The sequence below is a fragment of the Crocodylus siamensis genome, chromosome 4, assembly GCF_052110815.1.
Source record: "Crocodylus siamensis isolate JL-2025a chromosome 4, ASM5211081v1, whole genome shotgun sequence".
NCBI classification, from domain to species: Eukaryota; Metazoa; Chordata; order Crocodylia; family Crocodylidae; genus Crocodylus; species Crocodylus siamensis.
In genome coordinates this window covers 7892463-7918046 of record NC_143398.1, presented here as the reverse complement: position 1 = coordinate 7918046, position 25584 = coordinate 7892463, and the positions used below count along the sequence as shown (strand labels likewise).

The window sequence follows — 25584 nt, the reverse complement described above, 5'->3', positions numbered from 1 at the left end:
GCCCCAGATTGGGAATCGACCAATCAGGAAGCTCAAGGGGTTAGTTCCCTTTCCAGTCCTCTGTTCCCCCTGCTCCTGGGTCAGGGCAGGACCGCTTTCTTTCTACCTTGCCCTGATTGGCGGAGAAGGGAAAATTGCCTCTACAAATAGCAGCCTGAGCCCTTTGGGCTGAAGCTAGCAATCTGGGCTGACGGTAAGCCCCCAGGCCGGCCTGCCACATCGTATTTATGGAGTGCTACTCTCACACAGGAAAGCTACAAGAGAAAGCTTGAAGACATGTAGGCAAAGTCATCAGCATCCCAAGAGTGTATGAAAGATCATAGCATCATAGAAAATTAGGGTTGGAAGGGACCTTAGGAGGTCACATCTAGTCCAACCCCAGGACCATCCCCAAGTAGATCATCCCAGTCAAGGCTTTGTCTAGCCATTTCTTAAAAACCCTCCAAGGATCAAGAGTCCACAGCGACTCTGGGTAGCATGTTCCAGTGCTTTACTACCCTCCTTGTGAGAAAGTGTTTCCTAATATCTAACTAAACGTCCCTTGCTGCAACGTGAGCCCATTGCTCCTGGTTCTGTCGTCTGCCCCCACTGAGAACAGCCCTGCTCCATCCTCTTCAGAACCGCCCTTCAGGTGCTATTAAATCGCCTCTCAGTCTTTTCTTCTCCAGACTCAAGAAGCCCAGTTCCTTCAGCCTCGCCTCACAAGTCCTGTCCCCCAGCCCCCTAACAATTTTTGTTGCCCTCTGCTGGACTCTCTCCAATTTGTCCACATCCGTACTGCAGTGGGGGGCCCAAAACTGGACTCCAGATGTGGCATCACCAGTGCTGAATAGAGGGGAAGAATCACTCTCTTGATCTGCTTGCAGTGCTCCTACTAAAGAAGCCCGGTATGCCATTAGCCTTCTTTTCAACAAGGGTACATTACTGGTTCATATTCAGTTTCTTGTCCACTATCACCCCCAGGTCATTTTTTGCAGAGCTGCTGCTTAGCCAGCCAGTCCCCAACTTGCACCGGTACATGGGATTGCTCTGTCCAAAGTGCAGAGCTTGCACTTGTCCTTATTGCACTTCATGAGATATCTTTTGTTCCAATCCTTCAATTTGGTGAGGTCTCTCTGGATCCTGAATTCTACCCTCTAGGGTATCTACTGCTCCCCCCAGCTTGATGTCATCTGCAGACTTGCTGAGGGTGTGCTCTGTGCCATCTTCCAGGTTGTTGATGAAGATAGTGAACAAAAGCAGCACCAGAACCAACCCCTGGGGCACTCCACTTGAGACTGGTTGCCACCTAGACATCGAGCCATTGACTACTACCCTCTGAGCCCGATAACCCAGCCATTTTCCTATTGACCTTACAGTCCGTTCATCCAAAACATACATCCATAGCTTGCCTATGAGAATGTTGTGGGAGACCGTATCAAAAGCCTTGCTAAAGTCAAGGTATATTATGTATATCAGGGTATATATACAATGTAAGCTTGCATGGCAATGGACTCTGGTAGTCTTTGAAAGCAAAAACAAGTAGATTGTGTTTGATGTGATGGAAATGGGAGAGCCAACAGAGGGAGGCAATATAGTCAAAGATAGGAAAATATATCTGTGGAGTATTATCCCAACTGGTTAGACTGCACTGACAAAGGCCAAGGAAGGGGAAGTTACAGCAGTTGAAATGTGAGTTTAACAGGATGGATGAAGAAGAAAAGGTTGGATCTTAGAAATGGTGAATGAAGAATAGGCCATTTCTGGACACAGCCTACATAGGCAGATCTAGCGAGAGATTGAGTCAAACCGGATGATAAGTCACAGTCCTGAGTGTCAGGGAAAGCAGCTGTAAAACCACATTTATCTACTTGGGCCATTTTTGCATCTGCCACACAGCAGCTCAGGGGGACCTTTTGCCTTGCCTATCAGTTAAAATATCAGTTGCCCTTTACGATGAGTAGGCTAAATGCTGTGGGTTTTCTTAAGAAGAACATAAAGAGATAGGGGCCTGCAAGCTGCTTGCTGAGATTCAAATCTACCAGCTGCTTCAAAGAGGTGTTTGAAGTCTTGAGGGAAAGGCGCTTTAGCTCTCAGGGAAAGTGAGAGTATGTGCTCGCAAAATGTTTCTAATCTGATAACTCTTTAATTTTAATCACCCTGACAGTCTGTGGTGAGGCATGTGGTTAACTATTTCGGGTACAGGAGCTTCTCTCAAAGCCACAGTCAGCTGCTAGGTTGCACGAATCCCTTAACGAAAATGAGATGTGAGGGGTTGAAAGATGTTTAGCAGTTCAGATCACGTGCCTTCAGCGGTTCTCTGGGCCTTCTCCTGCCCTGCAGTCTCACTCTCAGCTTTCGCTAAAAGGACGGAGGAAGCAGAAGGGGCACGAAGCAAGAAAGTGGCGGGTGATGCTGGGTGCAGAAATCACTGGGGTCATGTCAGCAAGGCACTGCTCAGAGACAGGGCATTTGGGGAGACATGGAGACTTCGAGATGAAGGACTGGCTGGCAACGCAGACCCTTCCTCTGTTGCGATAGCGCCTGCATTATTGTTTATGAACACAGGAAATGCAAAGAGGTGGCAGGCAGCAAATTGCAGCTATAACAGCCCACAAAATGTCTTGAAATAAATGGCCGCTGACCAAACCGTGTATATTTTCCTTTTCTGTCGCCTCCTCACTTCCCCCAGAGCCCTCTCTCCACTTGACCAGCGGTTCTCAAACTCTGACAGATTGTGCACCACCAATTTAAAAATGATACAGCCTTAAGTAGCGCCGGCAAATTTTTCAGTTCAACCTTAAGTGCCACCAGCAAATTTTTGTCACGTAAGGCAATTACAGGAAATCTGTTCATGCATACCACTGGTGGTACACCTGTCACAGATTGGGAACCAGCGCACTAGACAACTCCTCTAATGGACCGGTCAATAAATCAAATGTCCTTCCTAACGCAAACGCCTCGTGCTCAGCTGGCCCTCCACGTCCAGAATGACCTCTTTGAGTTTCTGTGTCTTAAATATGTGACATCAAAGATGTGCTTAAATGTGTGACATTGGAGGAAATGAGAAAATGTCCCAGCATATTAATTCAGTCGTTTCTTAGGGTATCGTTGGTTATTGCAGTTGGAGGCAACCACACAAAAGGCTAGTGAGGGATATTCCTCTAAGTTGAGTTAACATTATTGGCATTTTACACTGGTTGGTGGGTTCAGAAGAAGTTAACTGAGCCCAGACAACAGGGGGCTGGCGCTGGTGTGAGCTCACGCACCAATAGCAGCCAATGGCCACCGCCAACCATTAGCCAACATCCTGGCCCCCACGTTCCTTCTCTCCCAGAATAGCCGCTCCACCTGGCCAGCCCTCCTACCTGGCCTCTGACGTGCCTGGAGCAGTGTAGCCTCTGCCAGTGGTGAAAGGGAATGAACACCACAGGGAATTAGTGGTGGCAAAGCAAAATCTTGCTCTGCTGGATTAAAGGCTAATGGCAGAAATCCTGCCTCTACTTAAGTCAATGGTAAACTCCCAGTTTCTCCCTTCCTGGGCTACTAATCCTATTGATATAAGAAATAGAAGTAGCCCTCACTGCCTTGGAGGAGAAACAATGGTTTTAAATATGTATATTGAAAAAAAGGAGGCCAAAATATTCCAATGCGTAGACAGGCATCAAGAACCGCATTGTCTAGCCCTGCCCCTAGACACATGAGAAGTCTTTGAGAAGTAGCATTTCAAGTATAATATACTGCAAAGAAATACCCTGGGTTCATTATGCATAATTAAAAGCTGTCATTTAATTGCTGTGAAGATTAAATCTAGCTTCTACACTGAGAGATCAATTAGAGGCAATTAGATTAGACAACAGATACAGCCTTTCAGTCTCTAAAATGAAATCCTATTCCCCCTGAAGACAGAAAGGGGTAAACCTGAGTGTCATGAATGAGATGCAACCTGTTTATAGATTCATAGATGTAGGGTCGGAAGGGAGCTTGTAGATCTTCAAGTCTGACCCCCTGCCCTGGGCAGGAGAGAAAACTGGGCTCAAATGACCCCAGCCAGGTAGACTTCTAGCCTCCTCTTAAAGATCCCCAGGGTAGGAGCCAGCACCACTTCCCTTGGAAGTTGGTTCCAGATCCTAGCCACCCTGACCGTGAAGTAGTGCCTCCTGATGCCTAGTCTAAACCTCCTCTCCAACAACTCATGGCCATTATTCCTTGTTACCCCCGGGGGCACTAGGGGGAACAAGGTCTCTCCCAAACCCTGCTCATCCCCCCCAGTGAGTTTATAGACGGCCACCAAGTCCCCCCTCAGCCTTCTCTTGTGGAGGCTGAACAGGTTCAGGTCCCGTCACCTCTCCTCGTAGGGCCTGCCCTGGTGCCCCCGATCATGCGAGTGGCCTCCTCTGGACCCTCTCCACGCTGTCCACATCCCTCCTGAAATGCGGCGCCCAGAACTGGACACAGTACTCCAGCTGCGGCCTGACCAGTGCTGCATCGAGGGGGAGGATCACATCCCTGGACCTGCTTGAGATGCATCTGTGGATGCACGACAAGGTCCGGTTAGCCCTATCTACCGTGACCTCGCATTGTCGGCCCATGTTCATCTTGGATTCAAATCATGTAGGGGGCCTTAGCTTTTCTAACATCCCTCCTACAGACCCAAGCAGTGGAGGTATACTCCTCTTTGGTGATAGCCCCTCCCCTCCACTGGGTGTATACCTCCTTTTTGGCAATCTAGCATTCACAAATGCCCTTGGCGAGCCAGGGGGACTTTTGAGCGCTCTTGCTCCCCTTGCTTCTTGTTGGGATGGTCACCCCTTGGGCTCTGAGTATCATCTCCTTAAGGAACGACCACTCATCTTGGGCACTGAGTTCCCCCACTCTCAAGGACCCCAGCACCTCTCCCACTAATCTCAACTCACTGAAGTTGGCCCTCTTAAAGTCTAGGGCTACTGCCTTGTTGAAGGCCCTTGACACCCTGCACTGGATGGTGAATTCCAGCAGGTGATGATGTCTATTGCCCACGTGGGTGAGGACCTGGAGCCCTCTTACCAGGTCATTGACTGTGGCCAGGACCAGGCCCAGCAAGGCATTCCCCCGGTAGGACTGTGCACCTCCTGGCTTAAGTGTAGGTCCTGTATCTTGGCCAGGAACCTCTGTGAGTGGTCCAACCCGGCTGATGGCTCCTCCCAGCAGATATCCAGGTGATTTAGATCACCCATGACAACTACATGCCTTGCTTTAAGTGTCTCCACAAGCTGACCCGAGAATTTGCGGTCCAGCTCTTCCCCTTGGTTGGGAGATCTATAGTAGACCCCCACCATTAAGTCCCTAGTAGATTTTCACAGTTCGATTTCCCTGCTATAGCAACATACCTAGCAACCATGTGATTGCTACGTCGCTGTAGCGTGCTGTACAGCAATGTAGCATATTGCTGCATTGCTGTAGGGCAATATGCACACATGCCCAGAGAAACCTAGGGAATGCAAGCAGCTACTATTACAAATAACAGGAGGGGAAGGACACCTTGATTCCAGAGGAAGTGGGGTCTGTGCCAATGCATGAGTTACCAGGGACATGCCAAAACACTGCTCCCCCATGCTTTCAACCCACTGGCCTCCTTTCCTTTGGCATTCCAGAGACAGCCATCGAGGACCTCACACCATCCAGTGCTGTTATCTAGTGCCCCACTTTGCTTTTGCAGAGACTCCAGTTGGGCATCACTCTTCTGCAGCCATGCTGGAGCCCTTTGAAGGAGACTTTCCTGATTTGGAGTAAATATTCTTGGGATCATTTTCCATCTAACGTGGGATTTTATCTGCACTTTCCATCCCAAGAGATCTAGTTCTCCTCATCAGAGGCTCCCATTACAAGCAGTCTAACCTAGGATTTTATCTTTCTTAGCCAAGAGGGGTAAATTCTTTGAAGTCTCCCTTCCCACACTTTGAGCCATGTTCCACCTTGGTAAATTTATCCCCTTCTGTAGAGCCACTTCTGATTTACACCCATGTTGTCAAGAGCAGTCAGAGCTCAGGTAATGAGTTTCACTCTGGGCATGATCTTGTATCAGCAACTCCTTCAACTTCCAAGCCATCAATGAGCTAGAAGATGCAAGTTCTCAGTGGCAGGAAAGGAATTTATAATGCAACCTCATGGGCAGAACTGGAACAAGGTGCTCTTCTCCCTTGGTTGTCTAAGATCCAACTCTACAATTTCACCCTAACACATGCCCTTTCTATTCGCAGGCAAATGTAGTTCCCCACCAAGAATTGAGTTTGCTGAGTTTACCACAGAAAAATACATGGTGAGCACTACAGCACGATATACATGTGAAGGTGACTACAAAAAGAAAAGTGGGTCATCAGCATTAATTGCATGCAAGAACATATCTGGGCTCGTTCAGTGGGCATACGACACCAGTTTTGAATGCATCCGTAAGTAATCACCCTTCCTTCTGCTAAATAGAAGCACGTTTCTTCCATAACTGAATGTGATGGCTGCACAAGTAATTTCCAACTGATTTTGGTATGATAAGTGGCCATGATTCACTCCTGTAGTGAACTGCACTCTGCATTATGGTCTCCCCCAAATAAACCTTCCTGATACTGGCTCCCATTGATATTACAACACTAATGGAATCCAAAGTGTTTATAGGACATTAAAACAAAGGGTTTCACATATTAGTTGCTTGCAGAAGAAACAAAATTTACCAACCTAATGTAGCAGGGCACTTGGGGTAGGACTGCAAATCTGGAGCACCACTGCAGAGAGGACAACTGAAGCAGTCTGGAGGTTTGGATAGGAACTAAGGGGATGGAGGAGGTTTCTAGGGACGCAGGCTGGGACCCAGGTGAACCCAGAGTGAGGGGCTCAGTATATAAGACCTACTCTGAGGCTCAGATCAGCTCAGATACAGAGGCTGAGAGCTTAAGAGATCTGCTGAGTAGCCTCAGAGAATGGACCCGAGTAGCCTGAGAGTGGACCTGTGAGAGGGGCCCAGACATATCAACTGGACCAAGGTGGGGTCATGGCCTAGGAGAAGCCCAAGGCACAGATGTGGCCACAGGCATAGAGGAAGGGGTCAGAGAAACCAAGGCCCAGAATAAGGATGGCAGTGATAGGGCTGTCAGAAGTGGACAAGGGCCTGAGAAAGAGAGAGCCAAAGGTAGGCTGGAAGAGGGAGAGGGCTGAGCCCAGGTAGGGGCTGCATTGAAGCCAGTGAAGACCAGGGCCTGAGAGAAGAAAGAGCCAGGGACAAGGGAGCCCTGAGTAAAGGACAACATCTGTAAAGGGACAAAATTGCTTGTAGCCAGAGTCTGAGGGCCCAGAAGAGGGCTGCATGGGTGTAGGCATCTGACAAAAAGAACATCCATGATGATGCCATCTGTGAGGCATGGGACATGGTGTAGGGGAGGTATGGAGCCATGCAGTCAGCCTGTAAGGCCAAAGACCACAGTTACCAGGTGGTCACTAAAGCAAGACCAGGTCTGGGAAGCCTCCCTTTTATAACCATAAGAGACATCAAGAGGTGGCAGGAAAGTGAAAGGGAGACTGTTCCCAGAGTGAGATGGGCAAAAAGGGATTTTGTGGGGGGCTTATAGCCACCCCTGAGGATGCCACCCTGCTACACTTAGAGTCACAGCAAAGGGCTTACGATCTGACATGTGCACGGTGCCTTTTTGATGAGAGTGCTTCAACTGGGAACAAACAGAGATGATACCAGACCTTTGATTTGAGCTTTGGGGTAGGTTGGAAGTTTAGGACACCTAAAACCATGCAAGTCACTCACAAGATACACAAGCTGAGTAACAACCCTCCAGGGACGTAGTCTGAGCAAAGGGAAGAGGACTTTCTCTTAGCTCAGACCTACTTCATCGCTGCTGCTTCTGCAGTTCACCCTCTTACCACGATCAGTCCTTGTGCCTAACAACATTTTTCAGGTGTTTGGAGGTTAGTCTTGCTGGGCTCTTGGGGAAACTGGCCACATGGCAAAGAGGGAATTGCACTACCACATCTCCTTCCATCACATGCTCATTCTGGTTCAACAGAGACTAGATGCAGCCATGAGTTATTTTGACATTTTTCAACCTGATCTGATGCAGGGAATATGTATTTGTGTCCACATCCCTAGAGACAGACCTATGATTTCAGCCGTATTTGCCAGGAGTCTGATACTTCCTACACAGGCCTGAGGCTTGATCGTGATATGTGATTCCCATTACATAGTCATGAACACGATTAAAGACAAATGCTGGGGCCAGTCCCATGCATTCAGCTGCCAAAAGCAGAGAGGCACCTCTCCTGACTTAAACTGAATTGCACCATGGCTGAATGTATCCTGTGTACACGCATTTTGGATGGGACGTGGATTTAGGGAGAACATCTCTAGTAAGGCATGCTCCAGCCCTGTGATAACAATGCAGCCTATGTGCCTCATTTAGTTCCTCTGTCTCGAATCCTGTCATTCGCTGTTAAACAACACATGAACCCACCTAAATGTATTGGACAGAAGTGTCTCAACCATGCAACACTTTTGATCAACCCAGTAGTTATTAGGCAAAACTCGCCTGTAGTGTCCAGTTATTTAAAAACAGCAGGCACAAGGGGATGCTTCCACAAGCTCCTCTGGTGGCTGAATATTTATATCTTTCCATTATCTTTCTTTTTATCTATCAGTATATATTAGCCCCTAAAACCCTCTGTTAACTCTCCTTCCTGTTCAGTACACATTCTGTATTAAACCAAACCAGATTTTTCTGGCTTTAGGATCAGCCGTAACTTTTTTGTTCCATTACAATTATATGCTCACTTGCCATTCCTTATGCATACATGGTCCTCTTCATGCTAAGGTTGGTTAGAAAGCCATTAGTTCATAGCAGGCTCTTGTGACCTTAAATAGGCCATTACTCTCAACAATAAGGATAAGGAAGCCATTACCTTTCCCTTTAAAGCCAGGGGAAAATTGATGCTAAATAGGAGAAAAACTTCCTTGCACAGAGATGCAATGTACTGAGCTGGAAAATAGTCTCTCCAGAGAAATTCTGGAAACCCTGTTGCTAGCATAATTTAAAACTGGGACCTAGAGGGATGCAGGAGTTTCTGTACTGGATACAGCTAGTTATCCCCCTCATCCTGTATCTTGTCCCAGCAATGGTCAAAAGCAGATGGTATAAGACCCCCACAGTGCAGAACTAAAGAAAAGCAGGGCTTCTCGGGAGGGCATTTAGTCCAACTCCCTACTCAAGGCAGGGTCACCCCCAATCTAGCACATTTTAGACAACCCAAACCCAAACCATCAGGGATACCACAACCTCCCTAAGCAGCCAGTTCCAGTGTTTAATTATTTTCACGCTTAGGATGTTCTTCCTAATAACTAACCTTAGTGTCCCTTCTGACAGCGTAGATAGTAAATGTGGAATAATATGCCTCTCTATAGACTTCACCATGTGTGCTGTAAGGAACAATCCTGCAGTGGCCAGAGCACACCGAGATAACCTAGCATTGCCTGTAATCTCTTGCTATTCTGATTGTATAACACATCAGGTGTCCTTATAGAGAAGACTAATCTTGCCCACAGATACCTCCAACTTGTCCTCGTTTTCACGCCTCCCGGAAAGACCAAGGAGCAGCAGGCCTGAGACCTCACAAGCTGTAAAACAACTTGCGTCAAAAGGTAAAACATGCAGCAATCCCTGCTTATCCTAATCGTGTTCCCATTGACTTCCATGGGAATTGAGGAAAGCCAGCCCTATATAAATTCCCACCCTTCAGTATTATAATATATAGCTTCCTATTCAGAACTTATTCTTATAACCCTGGCTTGTTAGGAGTAATAACAAACTAGTGTTTTTTCTTGTCTGGCATAAGGATGAAGGGAAAGCACCCGACATTGTGACATTCGGCTATTGCGGGTGCGGGCATGGGCCAGGTTCTGTCTTACCTGGCACCTTTGTTTCTCCTTGGCAGACCATCCGATTCAAACTGAAGTCGGACGTGCAGAAGTTAAAAATTGGGGTGTCTCCCACCCCTCTCCCAGACAGCTTACCAGGCTGCTGTGTTTGGAGCTGAACACTGCATCCTGCATGCACGGAGGATCTAACTACCTTTTGACTCTGTTGTCTGCCGTTCGTTCCCAAGGTGCAGATCCCCTGTCTGTTGCTCAGACCTGCGGTCTCATGTTCCAGGTGCCGTAGGGCCTGAGACAAATGATGGATCGCTGCATGTCCCTATTAATGCAACGTGCCCTTTCCCTGACCAAGAACAGCCTCTTTGCTTTGAGCAAATAGATGTCCCGGGGTAACAAATGGACGCATGACACCTACAGCAATGTAATTTTACCCCTGTTTTTTTCTGGATTAATTACACTGGATTCTGGTGTGTTACTTTGGGCAAGTATATACCTTGCTTATAACGGTGTAAATGGATAGTTCCTTCCATCTGGGGGCCAAGATATGCAACCAAAAGAGACAAACCCATCGAATTAAATCAAGCTTATTTTCAGCTTCTCGATCAAATGAGACTCTTTCAAGTTACAACCTTTTAGGGTGTTTATTGATGTGCTCCTGGAGGCGGGGGCTGGGGTGCTTTAATTAGTCTAAGAGCCATGCTAATTAAAAGCGCCCAGAGCAGCACATGTATCAACACCCCTGTGCTGAAAAATGGCGGCAGGGTGCTTTGAATGAGCTTTAGTTTAAAGGGCCCCACCACCATTTTTCAGTGCAAGGATGCTGATACAGGTGACACTGGTGTCTTGTCCCAGCAGGGACCCAACAATACCCTGAGAATGACTGAAGTAATGAAACTATATTACTAATTACCATTCTCCAAGAGACTCGATTAACTGAGTCTGCTCTGGCGAGGTGTAATTACAGTGTGTCAGAGCAGCCTCCCTGCATGGGTAGAGGAGCTCTTAGAGCGGAGCTGAGCGGTGGTCCGTATGAGAGCAGCTCTGTGCCCCACTGCTCTCAAGTTCGTGTATTTAAGAACTATTGGAAAATGAGCTTAATCCAGTTTAACCGTCTCTGAAGCGATGTGTCTGGCTGAATAATTTTTATATGGAGAACAAGAACTCATGACAAAAAAATATTTGAGAGACACATTCACTTGTCTGCTTTAATAATTTATTTACCACAGTGCAATCGATTCGGCCTGGCAGTCGCCGGATCTGTCAGCTCTTTGGCTTACGAAATAACTCGATCTGGATGAATAGGTACTGAGCGATCAGCGTAAGCATTTCTCAAAGAATCAAGCGTCTTGGTTTCGTCACGTGCGCACAGTTCGTGCCGGTTCAAACTGCACTGATTGATAAGGGTCGTCGTGGGTTAAATATAGCCCCCAGCTAACCACAGGCCTTCCTTCGATCTTGTAGCGTTCTGCGGGCTGCCCCGGCCTGTTCAACACGCTCGCGTCACTGCAGATTCGTACCCCGTGGGGCAGAAACTGCAGTACAGCTGTCTGCGAGGCTATGACGCTCGACCCCCAACCTCTGCCATCACCACATGTGAAAGCACGACAAACTGGACCACACTACATCTGCGATGCACCAATGACAGTAAGTATGCCGGTTATTCACACGCTGGTGCGATGGGGCGCCATCACACTCACAGACCCCGATGAGCAGGGATCCCGCTTTTCTCTGCTTTTAAAAAGAGCCCCAGTTTTGGGTTAAAAAAAAAAAAGTAACTCCAAATCCACATTTTTTCCCATGATTTAAAGGCAACGTCACTAATATGGAGATATGTATAGAGTTCTGTTTCATTTTGATCATGGGAAAATGTGGAGTTGGGGTTACTTTTTTTTAACCAAAAATTGGGGATTTTTTTTTAAATTAGAGAAAACCAGGATCCCTGCTGATGAGCAAGTTCTTGGCTCCAGTTCATTTTCACTTCCCCTAGACCAAGTGCTGTCCCTTCTCTGTCCAAGAGCTAGCTGTGAGCCAGGGCCTCAGATGCATGGGGCAGTAGGATGAGGAGCATGCTGATCAGCAAGCACCAAGATCAGGCCAGTACCTGGCTCTGCCTGACTGCTGTGCATGTGTAGGGGAAGAGGAAGGTGTAAGGGACTGGGATGCAGGCAGTCTTGCTTAATGGTTATACCACTGAGAGAAAGTAGGGGGCTGGGGAAGAGGATAGGAGCCGTATTACCAAATCCACATGCAAGCCCAGGGACAGAGTCCACAACACAGATCAGGATCCAGAATCCGCGGGATAATTCACAGAGTGACGTCCAAGAGCAGAGTCAAACCAGCATCAGGACCAGGCAACAGATCCAGTGGGAAATCCAAAGCCGCTGTCCAAAACTAAGCCTGAGCTAGGGCCAGGAACCACGAAAACCAGGGAGCAGGAACCAGGAGGCTTCACAGCAGAGCTGTTGGCTGGCCTGCAGACCCAGGGCTAAATGGATAGGCAGGTCTCCCAGCAGCCAGTGAAGATGCTCGCTGTTCCTAAACAGCAGGTGCGGCTCCTGAAGCAGTTGGCCCAGGCTGGGCTGCTGATCAGAGTCCCTGCCAGAAGGGAGATCGTTCTTGCTGAAGCTGGTGGAGCTGTGCAGCATGGCTGGGCTCACAATGCATGATGTTCTCTGGACCATGATTTAACAGAGCTTTCCAGACGGTGTTTCGACTGGAGAAAACTGCGGCACCCCTTTAGCCCCGGTCTTTTTGGATCTAATTGAGCTGGGCTGGCTGGAGCCCAGCTCCTGCTGCAAAACCTGCTTCTCCGGTACTTGAGCAGCTTAAAACCCACCAGCAATCCCACCCCTCCGCCCTGGCAGACATCATCCTTGTATCGAGGAATAGCCGATGACGATGACTTGAGCAGTGCGACTAGCAGATGAGAAATAAAGAATCGCTTTACTGTAGATGCGGACTTCACTGCTTCCCAGTCCAGCAATGTGGACTGCCATTTCTCCCCCATCTCCACCGTGCGCCAGAGCTACATCACTCGTGTAGACAGGAAATGTTGCCTCTCAGGGGGGCCTTTGCTATGGCAATGCCTTTGCAGAGATGTCACCGGCAAACCTAGCCAAGGTGTCTAGACAGGCCCCAATGACCCTATTATATGAGTGTCTCTCAATGGTTGAGGTATTCTTTTCACAATATACGGGGAGGGGGGATGGTTTTCCCCATGTCATAGGTTGGGGGTTGAGGCACAGACAGCCAACACCATTGCTGAAGCTCTCACAAACTCTGCAGCAGAGCAGGGATCTGAACCTGGGTCACAAAAGTCTCCAGCATTGGAGAATTGGCCTCCTCCAATCTGATGCATAAAAGTATTGAGGCTCTTAGCTGTCTCTCCATGCACTAGAGCATGCAGCTGCTATTACACCCAGCATGTCGCTCCCAGAGGCTTGAGGAACAGGTTGGACCATGGGCAGCTAACCTGTGGCGTGAGTGCCGCAAGCAGCCCAGACCACCCCTGTGTGAAGTGCATGGCAGATATGAGAGGGGGCAGGTAGGCCAGGCAAAGCAGCCAGTTAGGCAAGGAGCACAGGGAAGGAAGCAGAAAGCAGAGCAGCAGATTGGGCAGGGACCACATGGCTGGGAACAGAAAGCAGAGCAACAGATGGGGCGGGGGATGGGAAATCAAAGTGGCACTTGGGGAAGGCTTGGGGCTAATTATCAGCATGCCTCCCAAAAATGCTGGCCCCAGCTAAGTTAGATAAACACTTATCCGGGGTGGTTTAGATGGGGATGATCCTCCCTGGAGCAGGGAGCTGGATTCGGTGTGGCCTCCTGAGGTCCTTTCCAGCCCTCCTTGTCCATGGCTGCACTGCCCACCGGAGAGGAGGGGTGAAGGGCGGTTTAAGCTGCAAACACAGCAGTCCTTGCCAAGGCATGCAGGGCAGGAGCTGTCAGTTCAGCCTGACCACATCTGCCCCACATTACCGCTCGGGTCCTCGAAACGAGCCTCCCTGGAAGTCCCCCTTCGAGAATAAACAGGAATCTGCTTTCGTTACAGGTACGGCCGAGCCAACTCACATTATGCCTACAACACATCCCGCGGCAGGTACATCAGAGCGCATAACTTGGCTGGGGGGGGGGGGGGGTCCCATACCTTTGGGACAGATGCTTTCCCTCTTCACGAGGCTCAGCACTGGCCAAAACCACACGATTTCTTGGCTTCTCTCACTACTGGCGGCTTCGAAGAAAAAAGACTTCTGAACCCCTGTCTCCTGAGCCCTACGCGAATCTCCTTACCCGTACTACATCTGCCCCCCTCAATCCGAAGGCCTGAGCTCGCACTCAGTTGCCTGAATATGCAACTCGCATCATACTCACCGCTAGCATGCTCATGCCCAAGGGAGTCAGAAAAATCAGTAAAGGGGTATCTCTCTTTTCTTTATAGGCGTAGCGGATCTGTCCCATTTTCCACCTATGACGTTTCCAGGAACAGGTACAGGAACCAGTGTGTTATCTGGGGGCATGGAGAGGGGGAGGCACTTCTCCCAACCCTGAGCCAGACCCAGGAAGACGTGGCTCCTATCCTACTCATCCGTAGCAGGCGGCAGGCAGTGCAAACTCTCGGGATGGAAGCGTTGATTGGCTGTTTAAACAGCAAGCAAAGCAGCTATTGCAAAGGTGTGCAGGCAACGAGCTGTCTGATCCCACCTGCCCGTGATCTAGACATGAGCAGACCCGCTCGATGGAAGCCGCACACCAAGAGCAAACAGGAATCTCATCGCAGGCCCAGCGGATCCGTCTTGTTTTGCACCCCCAACGCTTCCAGTAACGGGCGCATCAGACAGAGCTCATTCACTGGGTCCCCCCATTTGGAGAACTGGGAGAAACAGTTTATATCACAGCCGACAATGTCAGCTAGCAGCCGGTCTCACACCCAGAGGTAACGGGTTGCTCAAGAAGCAAAGGCGGCACTTTCGATCGCCGCGTGTGCAGTCAGATCCGAGATATCGCTTGGCCTCCCCGCTTTACGTTGCTGCTTGGATAGTAGGAATGGGCGGTAGCTATCACTGGAAAGAGTAAATCAACATAAATCTCTCATCTCTTTACAGTGACGACTAAGCCGTTTCATTTGACATGTAGGACGGCCGTAATAACAGGTAACAACGAGGTCTTTAGGGTAGAGCTGGTAATTCCCCTTCCTTCCAGTTTTCAGTCCTAGCCTGATCCAGTGCTTGACCACTATCAGAGGCAGAAAGTCCCTGCTAATCTCCAGTCTAAATTTCCATTGCTCCCAGTCCTGTCCTCCACAGCCACGCAGAAAAGGCCGTTTCCAACTGAAGGCTGTTATGAAAGCCCTCCGCAGCCTTCTCTTCTCCAGACAAAATTACCCTAATGTGTTCAGCTTTTCTCATAAATCATGCTTCCCAGGTCTCTAATATCTCATTTTATGTACTAGGCTGCAAACCCTGAGGGGGTGAGAGAAATGATTTTATGGCGTAGCTGCAGTTGTAAACACTGAAGCTTTTTTAGGGTGCAATTTTGCAAGGCGCCTACAGTAGTAGATTTAGCTAGATTTTTTTTTTTTGTGGGAGTGAAATAGTAAATTGGCTGAAGCCTGCAGGTTTGGGGACCCATGAAAAAAAAATCTCTGAAAATTTAAGTCAGATTACAAATTAATTTCATACAGAAAAAAAAAAGATGGGTGAGGGGCAAATCCCAGACAACATCTTCTAGGAGAAAGCATATTAACTTCATTTGTCGGCATTAGTCTGGTTTCAAAAATTGGCCACCTCCTATAAAAAAAAAAAACCCCAAACCCCAACATCTGGGTAAAAAAGGATTAAATGACCTAAAAATGAAATGTTTCCTTTCACAGCGAAGAAAACATTTTGGTCCATCTGAAACATTTCCTCCCCAATATTGTGCCAAGAAAAAAAAAAAAGGTTATTTACTGAACTTTACTTTGAAGGACCGCTCTCACTTCGAGTCCACTGGGTCACGATGACTGTGATCCTTCCCGGGCTGAGTTCAGGGTCAGAGGCAGAAGCAGCTGCCACCCAGGGGAACTAATACAACTAAGACCAGCCAAATCAGAGGCCATCTCCGCCAAGTGTCTAATTAGTTATAGTCTAATTAGGGACCCAAGCTGCCTCTTGCTGTGGATTCCTGATCCCAGCTGGGGGCTTCTCAGTGCTACTATCAGACATAACAACGAGCAAAGTGGGGGAGTGAATAGCATCCCTGGGGCACAGGCACCCCCATAGATATTTTGCACTGCTGAGTGCTGTTAGTCTGGAGGTCTCTCCTATATAACCTCTCTTAGACTAGAGGTCAAAAGCTGTGCGGTTGGGATGTTGGTGAGCTCCTAGCCCCGATCCTCTGTCCACTTTGATCAGTCAGCTTTGAGAAAACCGTAGCAATCACACTGCGGTGTTTCAGTTCATGCTTTCTGCTCACTCCAGTCTTTGTCTTTTTTAGCTGTTACAATCCCTGTCGTGTTGCTGAGTGCCTTCATCTTTGCGGGGTGGATCTTCGCCAAGTATGGTGAGTAGCAAGAGTTAGTTAACTCTAAAAATCCCCGTGATGCAAGGAGTTATTAGCCAAATCATTTTCCTGAACCATAAGCAGCCCAGGCTGGATTCGTGGCTATATCCTTTGGCATCCGAGGGATGACTCTGCTTTTCTTTTCCCTTCAATATATAAAATAAAGTGAAAAAGAAAAGCACAGATGAAAGCATGTTAAGGCTGAGGTGGAGACATAGACTTGCCATCCATGTCATCTTGCAATCCTTGCTATCTTGAAGATGAATCTGTGAGAGTGAGGTGTCAGTGAAGGGAACTGCACACCTGAGTGGGAGAGCGCTCTGAAGAGGAAATGAGGTTTAATCTATGCAAATGTGAAGGATTTCAAGTAATTAATGCCACATATAATTTTATCTCTAGCTAATCTCTGAGACGCAGGGCTGCTTTCACTGTACCCGTTTACCTTAACTGCCCCCCATGTCTCAGGTTTAGCAATCAAGTTCTGACTAAATTCGTTTCCACGTTGATTCGTGCCACATCCATTTATTATACCAGTTGTGCTTCTTCTGCTACATTATTGCTGAAGTCAGATTATAATGCAAGCCAAACACTTCCTTAATCCGCACTCTTAGAAAACCTCTACAGTAATAGCTCTACACAAGCTCTTTCCTTTCAGCCCCCTTCACACTAGGTCCTGAGAGCCGGACAGCTCTGAGCACAACATTACCTCTGATTAACTAGCACAGCTGGTTTTAATACTTCTGCAAGCAGATGTGCTAAGACCAATGCCACATTTGCAAGCCAGTTCCACTGAACATTGTTTAATACAGGGTGAAGAAGGGTCTGGTAAAGCCACACAGATGTCTAATTCGGTTTAACGATACACGCAATCACCGGGATCGCACAACAAACACGACCGTGCATGTATTTGCTAAATACAATTTAGTGCTGGGCAAATGGCAGCCAAAACAAAATGCAACCAAACGTTTTGCTCATTTTTGTAATTTGCCCTCATTGTTTGAACGGTTCTCCCCACTTCCTGACACCATCAAGAAGTTCAGAAAGCAAAACTGCCACCGCCTGGAGGAGAAATCACGTGCTGAGAAAGCCTCTGCTGCCTGGATAGAAACCAAGCCAAGAGTGCAAGAGACTTTTGCCATAGTCTTACACACCTGGGAAGTTCGCCCTGCATGCTTAAAAGACCACGCTCCAAAATCAGTTAACTCCGCAGGCCAAATCCAGGTCAACTCCACAGAAGCTAAACTCAAGTTTCCCTACACCATTGAAATGGATATGGGATGTTGAGGGGGGAGGCAGAGGGCTTTTGCTGGAAATGACTTCTACTGCCCTGGTGGTGTTGGGTCAAGTGCACATTTCAAAAGCGATGGTTGGGCCCTTGCTCAAAAAGCCAATCACTCCGGCCTTCAGCTGTCACCTGGAATTTCCCAGGTTGTGGGAGGTTTACAAGGATGGTGGCAACAGCACAGCTGTAGCTGATGGATATTAAGCCCCAGTATGGGACTGAAACTTCATTTGCCGCCTTTGTTATGATCCTTCAGACAAAGGGAGGAAGAGCATGTACCCTCTCCTGAGTCCTTCAGATCAAAGGGGCTTGCTGATGATCAGTAACTTGCAGGGTGGCTGGGGCTGCTTTGGAGGAACTCTGCTCCATCCTTTTAAGAAGCCCCAAAAGATGGCATTGGCCAATCTCTATTACCTCCCTGGAAGGACTCCCACCTGTATCCACCCCCGCTTTTAACTGTGTGTTGAGAACTGTTGGTAGCAGGCAGATAAGAAATACAAGTCCTGTGTCCAGTTTTGGGCCCCCCGCTACAGAAAGGATGTGCACAAATTGGACAGAGTCCAGTGGAGGGCAACGAAAACGGTTTGGAGGCTGGGGGACATGACTTGTGAGGAGAGGCTGAGGGAACTGGGCTTAATTAGTCTAGAGAAGAGGAGACGGAGAGGGGATTTAATAGCAGCCTTCAACTACCTGAAGCGGGGTTACAAAGAGGATGGAGCGAGACTGACAGAAGAAGGAGCAATGGTCTCAAGCTGCAGCAAGGGAAGTTTAAATTAGATATTGGGGAAGATTTTCTCACTAGGAGGGTAGTAAAGCTGGGACAGGCTACCCAAAGAGGTTGTGGACTTTCCACCCTTGGAGGTTTTGAAGACCTGGCTAGACAAAGCCTTGGCTGGGATCATGTAGTTGGGGCTGGTCCTGCTTGGAGCAGGGGGTTGGACTCAATGTGACCCCCTGAGGTCCCTTCAACCCCCATTTTCTATGACTTTCTGATTCTCAGTGCCAGGGTCCTCAGCTCTGGGGTCTCTTATTCTCCTAGAAGGCCTGATATCATTTAAGTTGAAAGGTGATTGAGGTCTGGATTAGAGACAGGTAGCTAGGTTCAGTCCTGATGAGACTCATAGGGTGCCTACGAAAGGGTGAAAGCAGCTGTCGGAGGTGTTTCTGCCCTTTGTGTGGCAACCAGGGGCAGCCTTATTCTTTTTCATGCCAGATCTCAGCCATTTTCCATGCCTGGCAAAGGCAGCCGTGACTGATTGCTAAGTAGAGAGGTGCTTAGCCCTGTTAGGCTGAAGTCAAGCAGAAGGTAGGGCAGCGCGGCATCTTAGGAAGGAGCTGGTTCAGAAATGCATACATTTTCATAGGCGACAGCCTACTTCATCAGATTTGAAAGCTTATGTCTTTCTGGACTAGATGGCCTCTGGAGGTCCCTTCCAACCCTACTTCTCTATGATTCACTGAACTGGTTAGTCTCTAAAGTGCCACCTTACCCTGTCTTCTGCCTGATCACTACGCAGTGAGTCTTATACAGAAAGCATGTCTCCCTGGTGCTGTGTGGTCTCTGATTATCGACCAGTTCCAGCCTTACACTTAGGATGCTAGTTTATATATATATTTTTAAATCCTAATTGTTCATTTATGTAACGGCAACTATAGGATCTAAGTGCCAGGGACCATATGGCAACAAACCCCACTCCCTTATCCTCTGCAACAGAGAACATTAAGAGAAATATATTATTCTGACACCCTGTCCTGTGATTTTAGTGTATTGCTACAGGACAAGAAAGAGGAGCTTTGTAGAAGATGCAAATATTAAGATGGGCAATTGGACAACCTCTTCTCCAACTGTACCACCAAGAAAAGAAGTAGGAAGTGAGGAAGAAGGTCAAAGTTTCAAGTTGAATGTCTGAGAGGGGAGATGATATTTTAAGGTATATTGCAGAGGGATGGTTTTGACCACAACCAGCAGCCAAGATGTCTTAGCTTGCAGTGGCTGGGAAAGACTTACAGTTTCCTGAATACAGGCTGTACAGAATCATTACCAGAAAAAGAAAATGCTCACTTTGATACTGTTTGCTGGAAGGGTCTTCCCTCCCCGTCCATCCCCTACCACTGGTTTGACTGGTTTGTTAATTCTGATGAGTTATTCTTATTCAATATCCTTGGCACTTATGTATGTATCTCTAGATTTACATGGCTTGAATTGAATCCTGCTAGGATAAGCCTTACTTATGTATATGTTTATTAAGATGGGTAGGTAATTTTATGGTTTCAGTGGATTATATGATCCATGTACAGACATTTTCCTTTACAAAGCTATTATTCTGTGGTGGGAAAAAATAACTCCTGTGCTTGTGTCCTGGATGGGTGTTTCTTCACACCAAGCGCTGAGACAGATTACTCATTCCTACAGGGTCTGACCCTCTTGCTACTTATTGCTGACAGCTCCTTCAAACATCCACTGCAGATGGGTCAGGCACGCACACATTATTGCTGGAAACTGGTGTCTTATCCTGTTCCAGATAGTTCAAGGGGAAAGGCTAATAGTACCCCTGTCCCTAACATGCATAGGATGGTGTAAAGTTACCCAGATAAGATGTCCTATGTCCCCAACTGATTTGGCATCTGTCCCCTCACTCCCCAGCCTGGCTGACCCATGAGCAACCTCTGCTCGGCCTGGTCTTCATTTTTGAGCCTTCCTACTGAGGACGGTGGCTTGATAATAAAGCACTATTAAGCCAGTGTGGGCTGGTGGCAGGAGAAACAACCTTGTGGTAATACTGGGTTTTATTATCCCTGGGTTTTATTATCCCTAATAAATTAAGTGCCATATCTCACCATGTCTACATGAGGAACAGCTTCAGTGAAACACCCAGAGCTGTTTGAGGAGAGCTAATATGCAGCTATAGCCTTATTATAATTTATTCTTGAGCATTCATAAACAAAGTGGGCACTACAAAGAAACACGGCATTGTCCTTACCTAACGGGTTCGCAGCCTAGCTAGTCTAGGGTATTTATGATCTGCTGACCACAGAATTACAGGCTCACCCTTCTTCTTCTAAGCCATTCTTGGCCTGGCGGTCACTCACCAAACACACATAAACTATGGGAGGGGATATCTCAACCTCTTCCCCATGCTTCACACGCGTTAGACGCCACTGGCATGGCTCACTCGGTTCAAAAATTCCTGCCATTTCTGCCTAATGCACTGTGGCAGATGGGAGGAACAGGAGGCAAGCCTTGAGGTCTTGCCAGTCATTTGGCTTTCTACCAGGCAAGGCCTTTCTTCCTGAACTGCAACTCTCCATGCCTTCAGGGATTGTTTGAAATATTTGTTTATCCTTTTCACTCTGCTAATAGGGTCGAACGCTTCCCTCCCTTAGCTAATAGCTATTAGATGTCCTCTCAGGACTGTCCAGGGGACCCCAGCCAGCCATCTTGGGCAGACCAGCTCTTCAGGGCTAGGTCTCTACCCAAGGCCTTCATCCTTTGGTGTGCTCTACGGCCAGACTCGATGTCTACAAGGATGCCAGCTGAAGTCAGCAGAGCTTTACAGGAACCAGTGGCAAGGAGGTCTGGGGCCCTGAGCACTGTCTACCCTTGGAGACAATGGAGGCGAGACTTGACATACCTGTCATTCATGCTAATAAAGTATAGGGTGCTCTCTCTTTATTTACACGAGCTCATTTTCCTTTGTAGTGAATGAATAAATGCAAAGAAGACTTTGTGACTAAGGTGAAATGCAGTTAATAGTTTTACCATTTCTACTCCATGGGCATTTTGAGTAGTTACAGTTAAAATAAATTATAGTTAAAAAGAAGCACCTTCCTGCAAGCCGAAAGCCGTGCTTTTCACCCTGCTGTAGTCAGAGACGTGGGCCCGAGTCTCCGCTTGTAAGACTAAGTAGAGTAAGCCCTTCATCTGCAATAAAGTCAACTCAGCTTTAGCTTGGTACGAGAGAGGATTGCCACAGAGCCCTTATGCTCACTGGGTGCTGCTGGGCGGGGGGCGATCCCCACCGTCCCATACTGCATGGAGGGCTCTGCACAAGCCCCCTTGCCCCCCCACAGCTGCCCCGCCTGCCCTTTAAGAAAACTAAAGCTGAGAACAGTCCTGGGACTTATTGCTCATGGTGCAGCCTCGGTGTGGCGGGGATTGCTGGGGGTTTTTTCAAGTTTTTTTTCTCCTTAAAGGGCCGGAGCTGGCCTGTGTGGGGCTCCCATAGGGAGTCTGGGGGAGGTGGGGGCTTGTGCAGAGCCCCCCATCCAGTGGGGGGCAGTGGGGGGCAGTAGGGATTGCCCCCCCCACCTGGCAGCACCTGCTAAGCCAGGGCTTTTTTTCCCCCAAGTGCCAGGAGCTGGGGCAAGCAGGGCAGCCATTGCTGGACTGGGAGAGGGGCAGGGGATGGGCCTGGCCTGGCTGATTCGGAGATTCAGCTGCTGCCCAGTCTCCAAATCAGATTCATTTGAATCGAATCAGCCGAAGATCTGGGGAGCTTTGAACCGATTCAGACATTTAAATTGGTCCCCTGATTTGATTCGGGTTCAGAGATTCGGCCACCGAATCAGGCTGAATCTGCTGTGAATTGAATCACCACCTGAAGCTTCGCACAGCCCTACCTGCCAGGACTTCTTCGGCAGTCATTGAATGCAGCGTGGCACATTGCTATGGGTGAGCCAGAAGAAAACTTTCCTGTGCTTTTACTTTAAGAACTGAGTTGATCAGGATGACTGTCAATCTCCCCCTGAATTTTAACAGCTGACAAAACACACCGACCTCTCCATGTTCCTGCAGAGAGGAGCGGGACAGCAATCTTTTCCGCTAGCTGTAATTTTAGCACCCTTGCTATACTCCATCAGCGAAATGTTTCCACGGAACAGCTTTTAGGAGCCTGTCCCCAAAGCAGCGTGTGTGTTTCCTTCCATCTTCTCATGGTAGTGGAGGATAGGATTGGTAATATCTGTACAAAATATGATACGTGACTGTGCTCTCGGTTCCAGGCTGCTGTCATTTCAGCTTGGGTGTGACCGCAGCAAAGTAGCAAGCATACAAAAAAACCCGTCAGGATCCAACTCTGTGGTCTACCTGCAACTGGATTTGGGGAAACTCCAGGAGCCAAGTGTCTGGGCGAGGTGCAGAGACCCTCTCCTCCCACCCCAGTACCTCTAACCATTTCTGGAGCATGGTTATTCATCAGTAAAATGCGGTCAGGATAATAAGGCTATGCCTGTTCCAAGCACTGCACATACAGGATAGGACAAGCTCACAGCAGGTAAAACCCAAAAAGATTTCTTAGAAGGGTTAAAATGTCCAAGCCAGATGGCTGATGTCCTCTCTTGTCCCTGTCACTTCCGCAGATGGGGGAGGTTCTGGTTCGTCTGGGGCAATTAACAGGGGTGCAGCCCCGGCCCCGAAGGGTCTCAGCAGCACCGCCGTATCCCTGCAGAGCTGGGAGAGATGCTGACCCTGCACTGTGTACTGCGCCCTTAGGTTGGGCCCATCCCTGGAGCCTGGTGCTTTTGGTCCCCCGGGTCAGGAGAGGGGACCGAGGACCTCCTTGCCCAGGATGCAGTTTGCTGAAGGTTGGGTCCAACCCACGTGGAGCCCTTGGCTGCCTCCAGCCTTGTCCCCAGGAACGAAGGCTTTCTGGACTGGGATGCCCCGGCTTTCAGGGCCTTTCATCCAACCGATGAGTTGCCACCAATGAAGGCAATGGGGAAACTGTGCCAAGTGACATTTCCCAGCTACTGGCTTTCACTTGGTGGCCCCGATGGTGGCAGCTGAGGGCCTCCTGGTGCATTTTCCCTTGCAGGTGGGAGCATTCAAACCTTGTACAGATGGGAAACAGAGACCGAGTGAGTAAACAGCTTGGCCTAGAGCACACAGGAAGTCTGTGGGGGAGCCAGGAATAGAACAGAAACACACATTTTTGAATACTTTGAAAGCGTTTTGGATGAGGAACACATGGGTTTGGCGCTCTCCGATCCCCAGTCCCTGCCAGACCCACCAGCCCCTCCCTCCCCAAAGCAACATCCTCTTACTCGTTGAGGAGGTGGCTGTCTGTGAAGGAGCTCTGTGCATGTGTGCACGGGGTGGGAACGCATCTGCTTGTGGACTCTCCCTGTCTGCTAGGCTATGGCTCCTACCCCCTGTTGGATAAGCAGCTGAGTCACTAATGTCATGTGGTTTCCAGCCTGAATTGGTCAATTGGAAGAAGGAAGAATGGCTGTCTTTGCTCTTATTCCTCATGTGGATGGTGGACCATTTCTCCAATTTGTCCAAATCGTTTTGAATTCTGAGCCCATCCGCTAAACTGCTTGCAGTCCATCTCAGTTTGGGATCATCTGGATGGACTCTCTCGTCCATCCTCCAAGATGTTCATGGAAATGCTGAATAGTACAGAACCCAGGATAGCCCCCCTTCGACCACTACTTGATACAGCTTTCCACTTTGAAAGCGAGCCATTCATAATCATTCTTTCAGTACAACTTTCCAGCCACTGGTGCGCTCATCACAGTAGTTTCATGCGGGCAAATATTTCCCCAATGTACGTAAGGAGCCCACGTGAGAAAGTATCAAAAGCCTGACTAAAGTCTAGTTACAGCAAATCTTCTTTCTCTCCTATTCACAAGATCTGTTCACCTGTCAAGGAATGAAACGAAGCTGGTTTGACATGACTCGTTCTTAGTAAATTCATATTGGCTGTTGCCTATGACCACCTTCTGCCTTCTTGACATTGTTTGTTATTAACTGTCCTTCCTTGATGGAAGCTGACCAAATCATTCCTTGGATTTCCTCTTGTCAGCAACCTGCTTACAGGACGTTTTCTTGCTTTTATGACCTGTGCTAGTTGAATCTCGTTTTATGCCTTGGCCCCCTAATTTTGTCCTTTCTTGCTCAAGCTACAGCTATACTTTTATATTCATCCTTCAGTATTTTACCCAGCTTTCACTTCTTGTACAATCTCTTCTTGCATTTCAGGCCATTGAACAGTGCATGATTTAGCCAAGTTGGTCTTTTCCTTTACTTCCCGTCTCTCATTCACATTACAACAATCTGTGTTTGTGCTGTTAACGTTGGCAGCTTTCCTAAACTCCTTTCCTCAATTTGCTTCTCAATTTTCTGAGTCTATTGAAGTGGAAATCCCTTGATTTAATTCTTCCAACTATTTTTTTTCCAGCCACTCAGTTGGTCTAGTAAAAGATATTGCATCTACCCAAAGAACCTCATTTGCCTATGTCCTTAGGCCAACACAGCACCACCCAAAAACCTTGCCTTTATTCTGCCATCCTCCTTCCTTCCCTTCCTAAGAATCAGGAACTCCAGCATCTCAAAATCATTTCCACCCAACTTGTTTTCTACCTTTTTTTCCAGTCTTGAAATGTCTCCCTTCTAGTTTCTTTTTTCACCTTCTGTATCAAAAAATTGTCCCTGACACATTCCAAAACCTTGTTGTTTCTACTGTGTAGCACTTTCCCGAGATGCCTAGGCAAAATCCCCCTTAGCACCAAAGCTCACACATTGACTGATATTTTTTGTTGAGCCAAAAAACCCTCACCCACTCCCCCTTCCTGGTATGGTGGTCTGTAATGGCCCCCACCATGACATCCCCCTTGTCCTCCTCGCCATTTATTCTTATCCTGAGCCGTTTATCAGGGCTCTCTCCCACTGCATCCGGGACTTCAGAAGAAGGATAGACTTCCTTGATGTACAAGGCAACACCTAGTCTTTTTCTTCCTTTCTTATCCTTCCCATACAAGCTGTGCCCTTTGCTACCAATACTGAAGTCACATGAATGATGTAGTTGGCGCTGGTCCTGCTTTGAGCAGGGGGTTGGACTAGATGCGACCTCCTGAGGTCCCTTCCAACCTGAATTTTCTATGA

The 25584-nt window shown here is 48.1% G+C and overlaps 1 protein-coding gene across 1 annotated transcript in view; it reads left to right on the top strand.

The window, feature by feature from the left end:
- Window positions 1-21360, top strand: part of IL2RA (interleukin 2 receptor subunit alpha) — a 30247-nt gene extending 8887 nt beyond the window's left edge. The window contains exons 2-9 of the mRNA XM_090046279.1: window positions 6219-6407; window positions 9551-9646; window positions 11342-11524; window positions 13932-13979; window positions 14319-14366; window positions 14983-15030; window positions 16352-16417; window positions 19464-21360. Coding sequence (XP_089902405.1) covers window positions 6219-6407; window positions 9551-9646; window positions 11342-11524; window positions 13932-13979; window positions 14319-14366; window positions 14983-15030; window positions 16352-16417; window positions 19464-19609 — 824 coding nt within the window. The 3' untranslated portion in view covers window positions 19610-21360. The remainder of the gene's footprint in view (window positions 1-6218; window positions 6408-9550; window positions 9647-11341; window positions 11525-13931; window positions 13980-14318; window positions 14367-14982; window positions 15031-16351; window positions 16418-19463) is intronic.
- Window positions 21361-25584: the final 4224 nt, after the last annotated feature.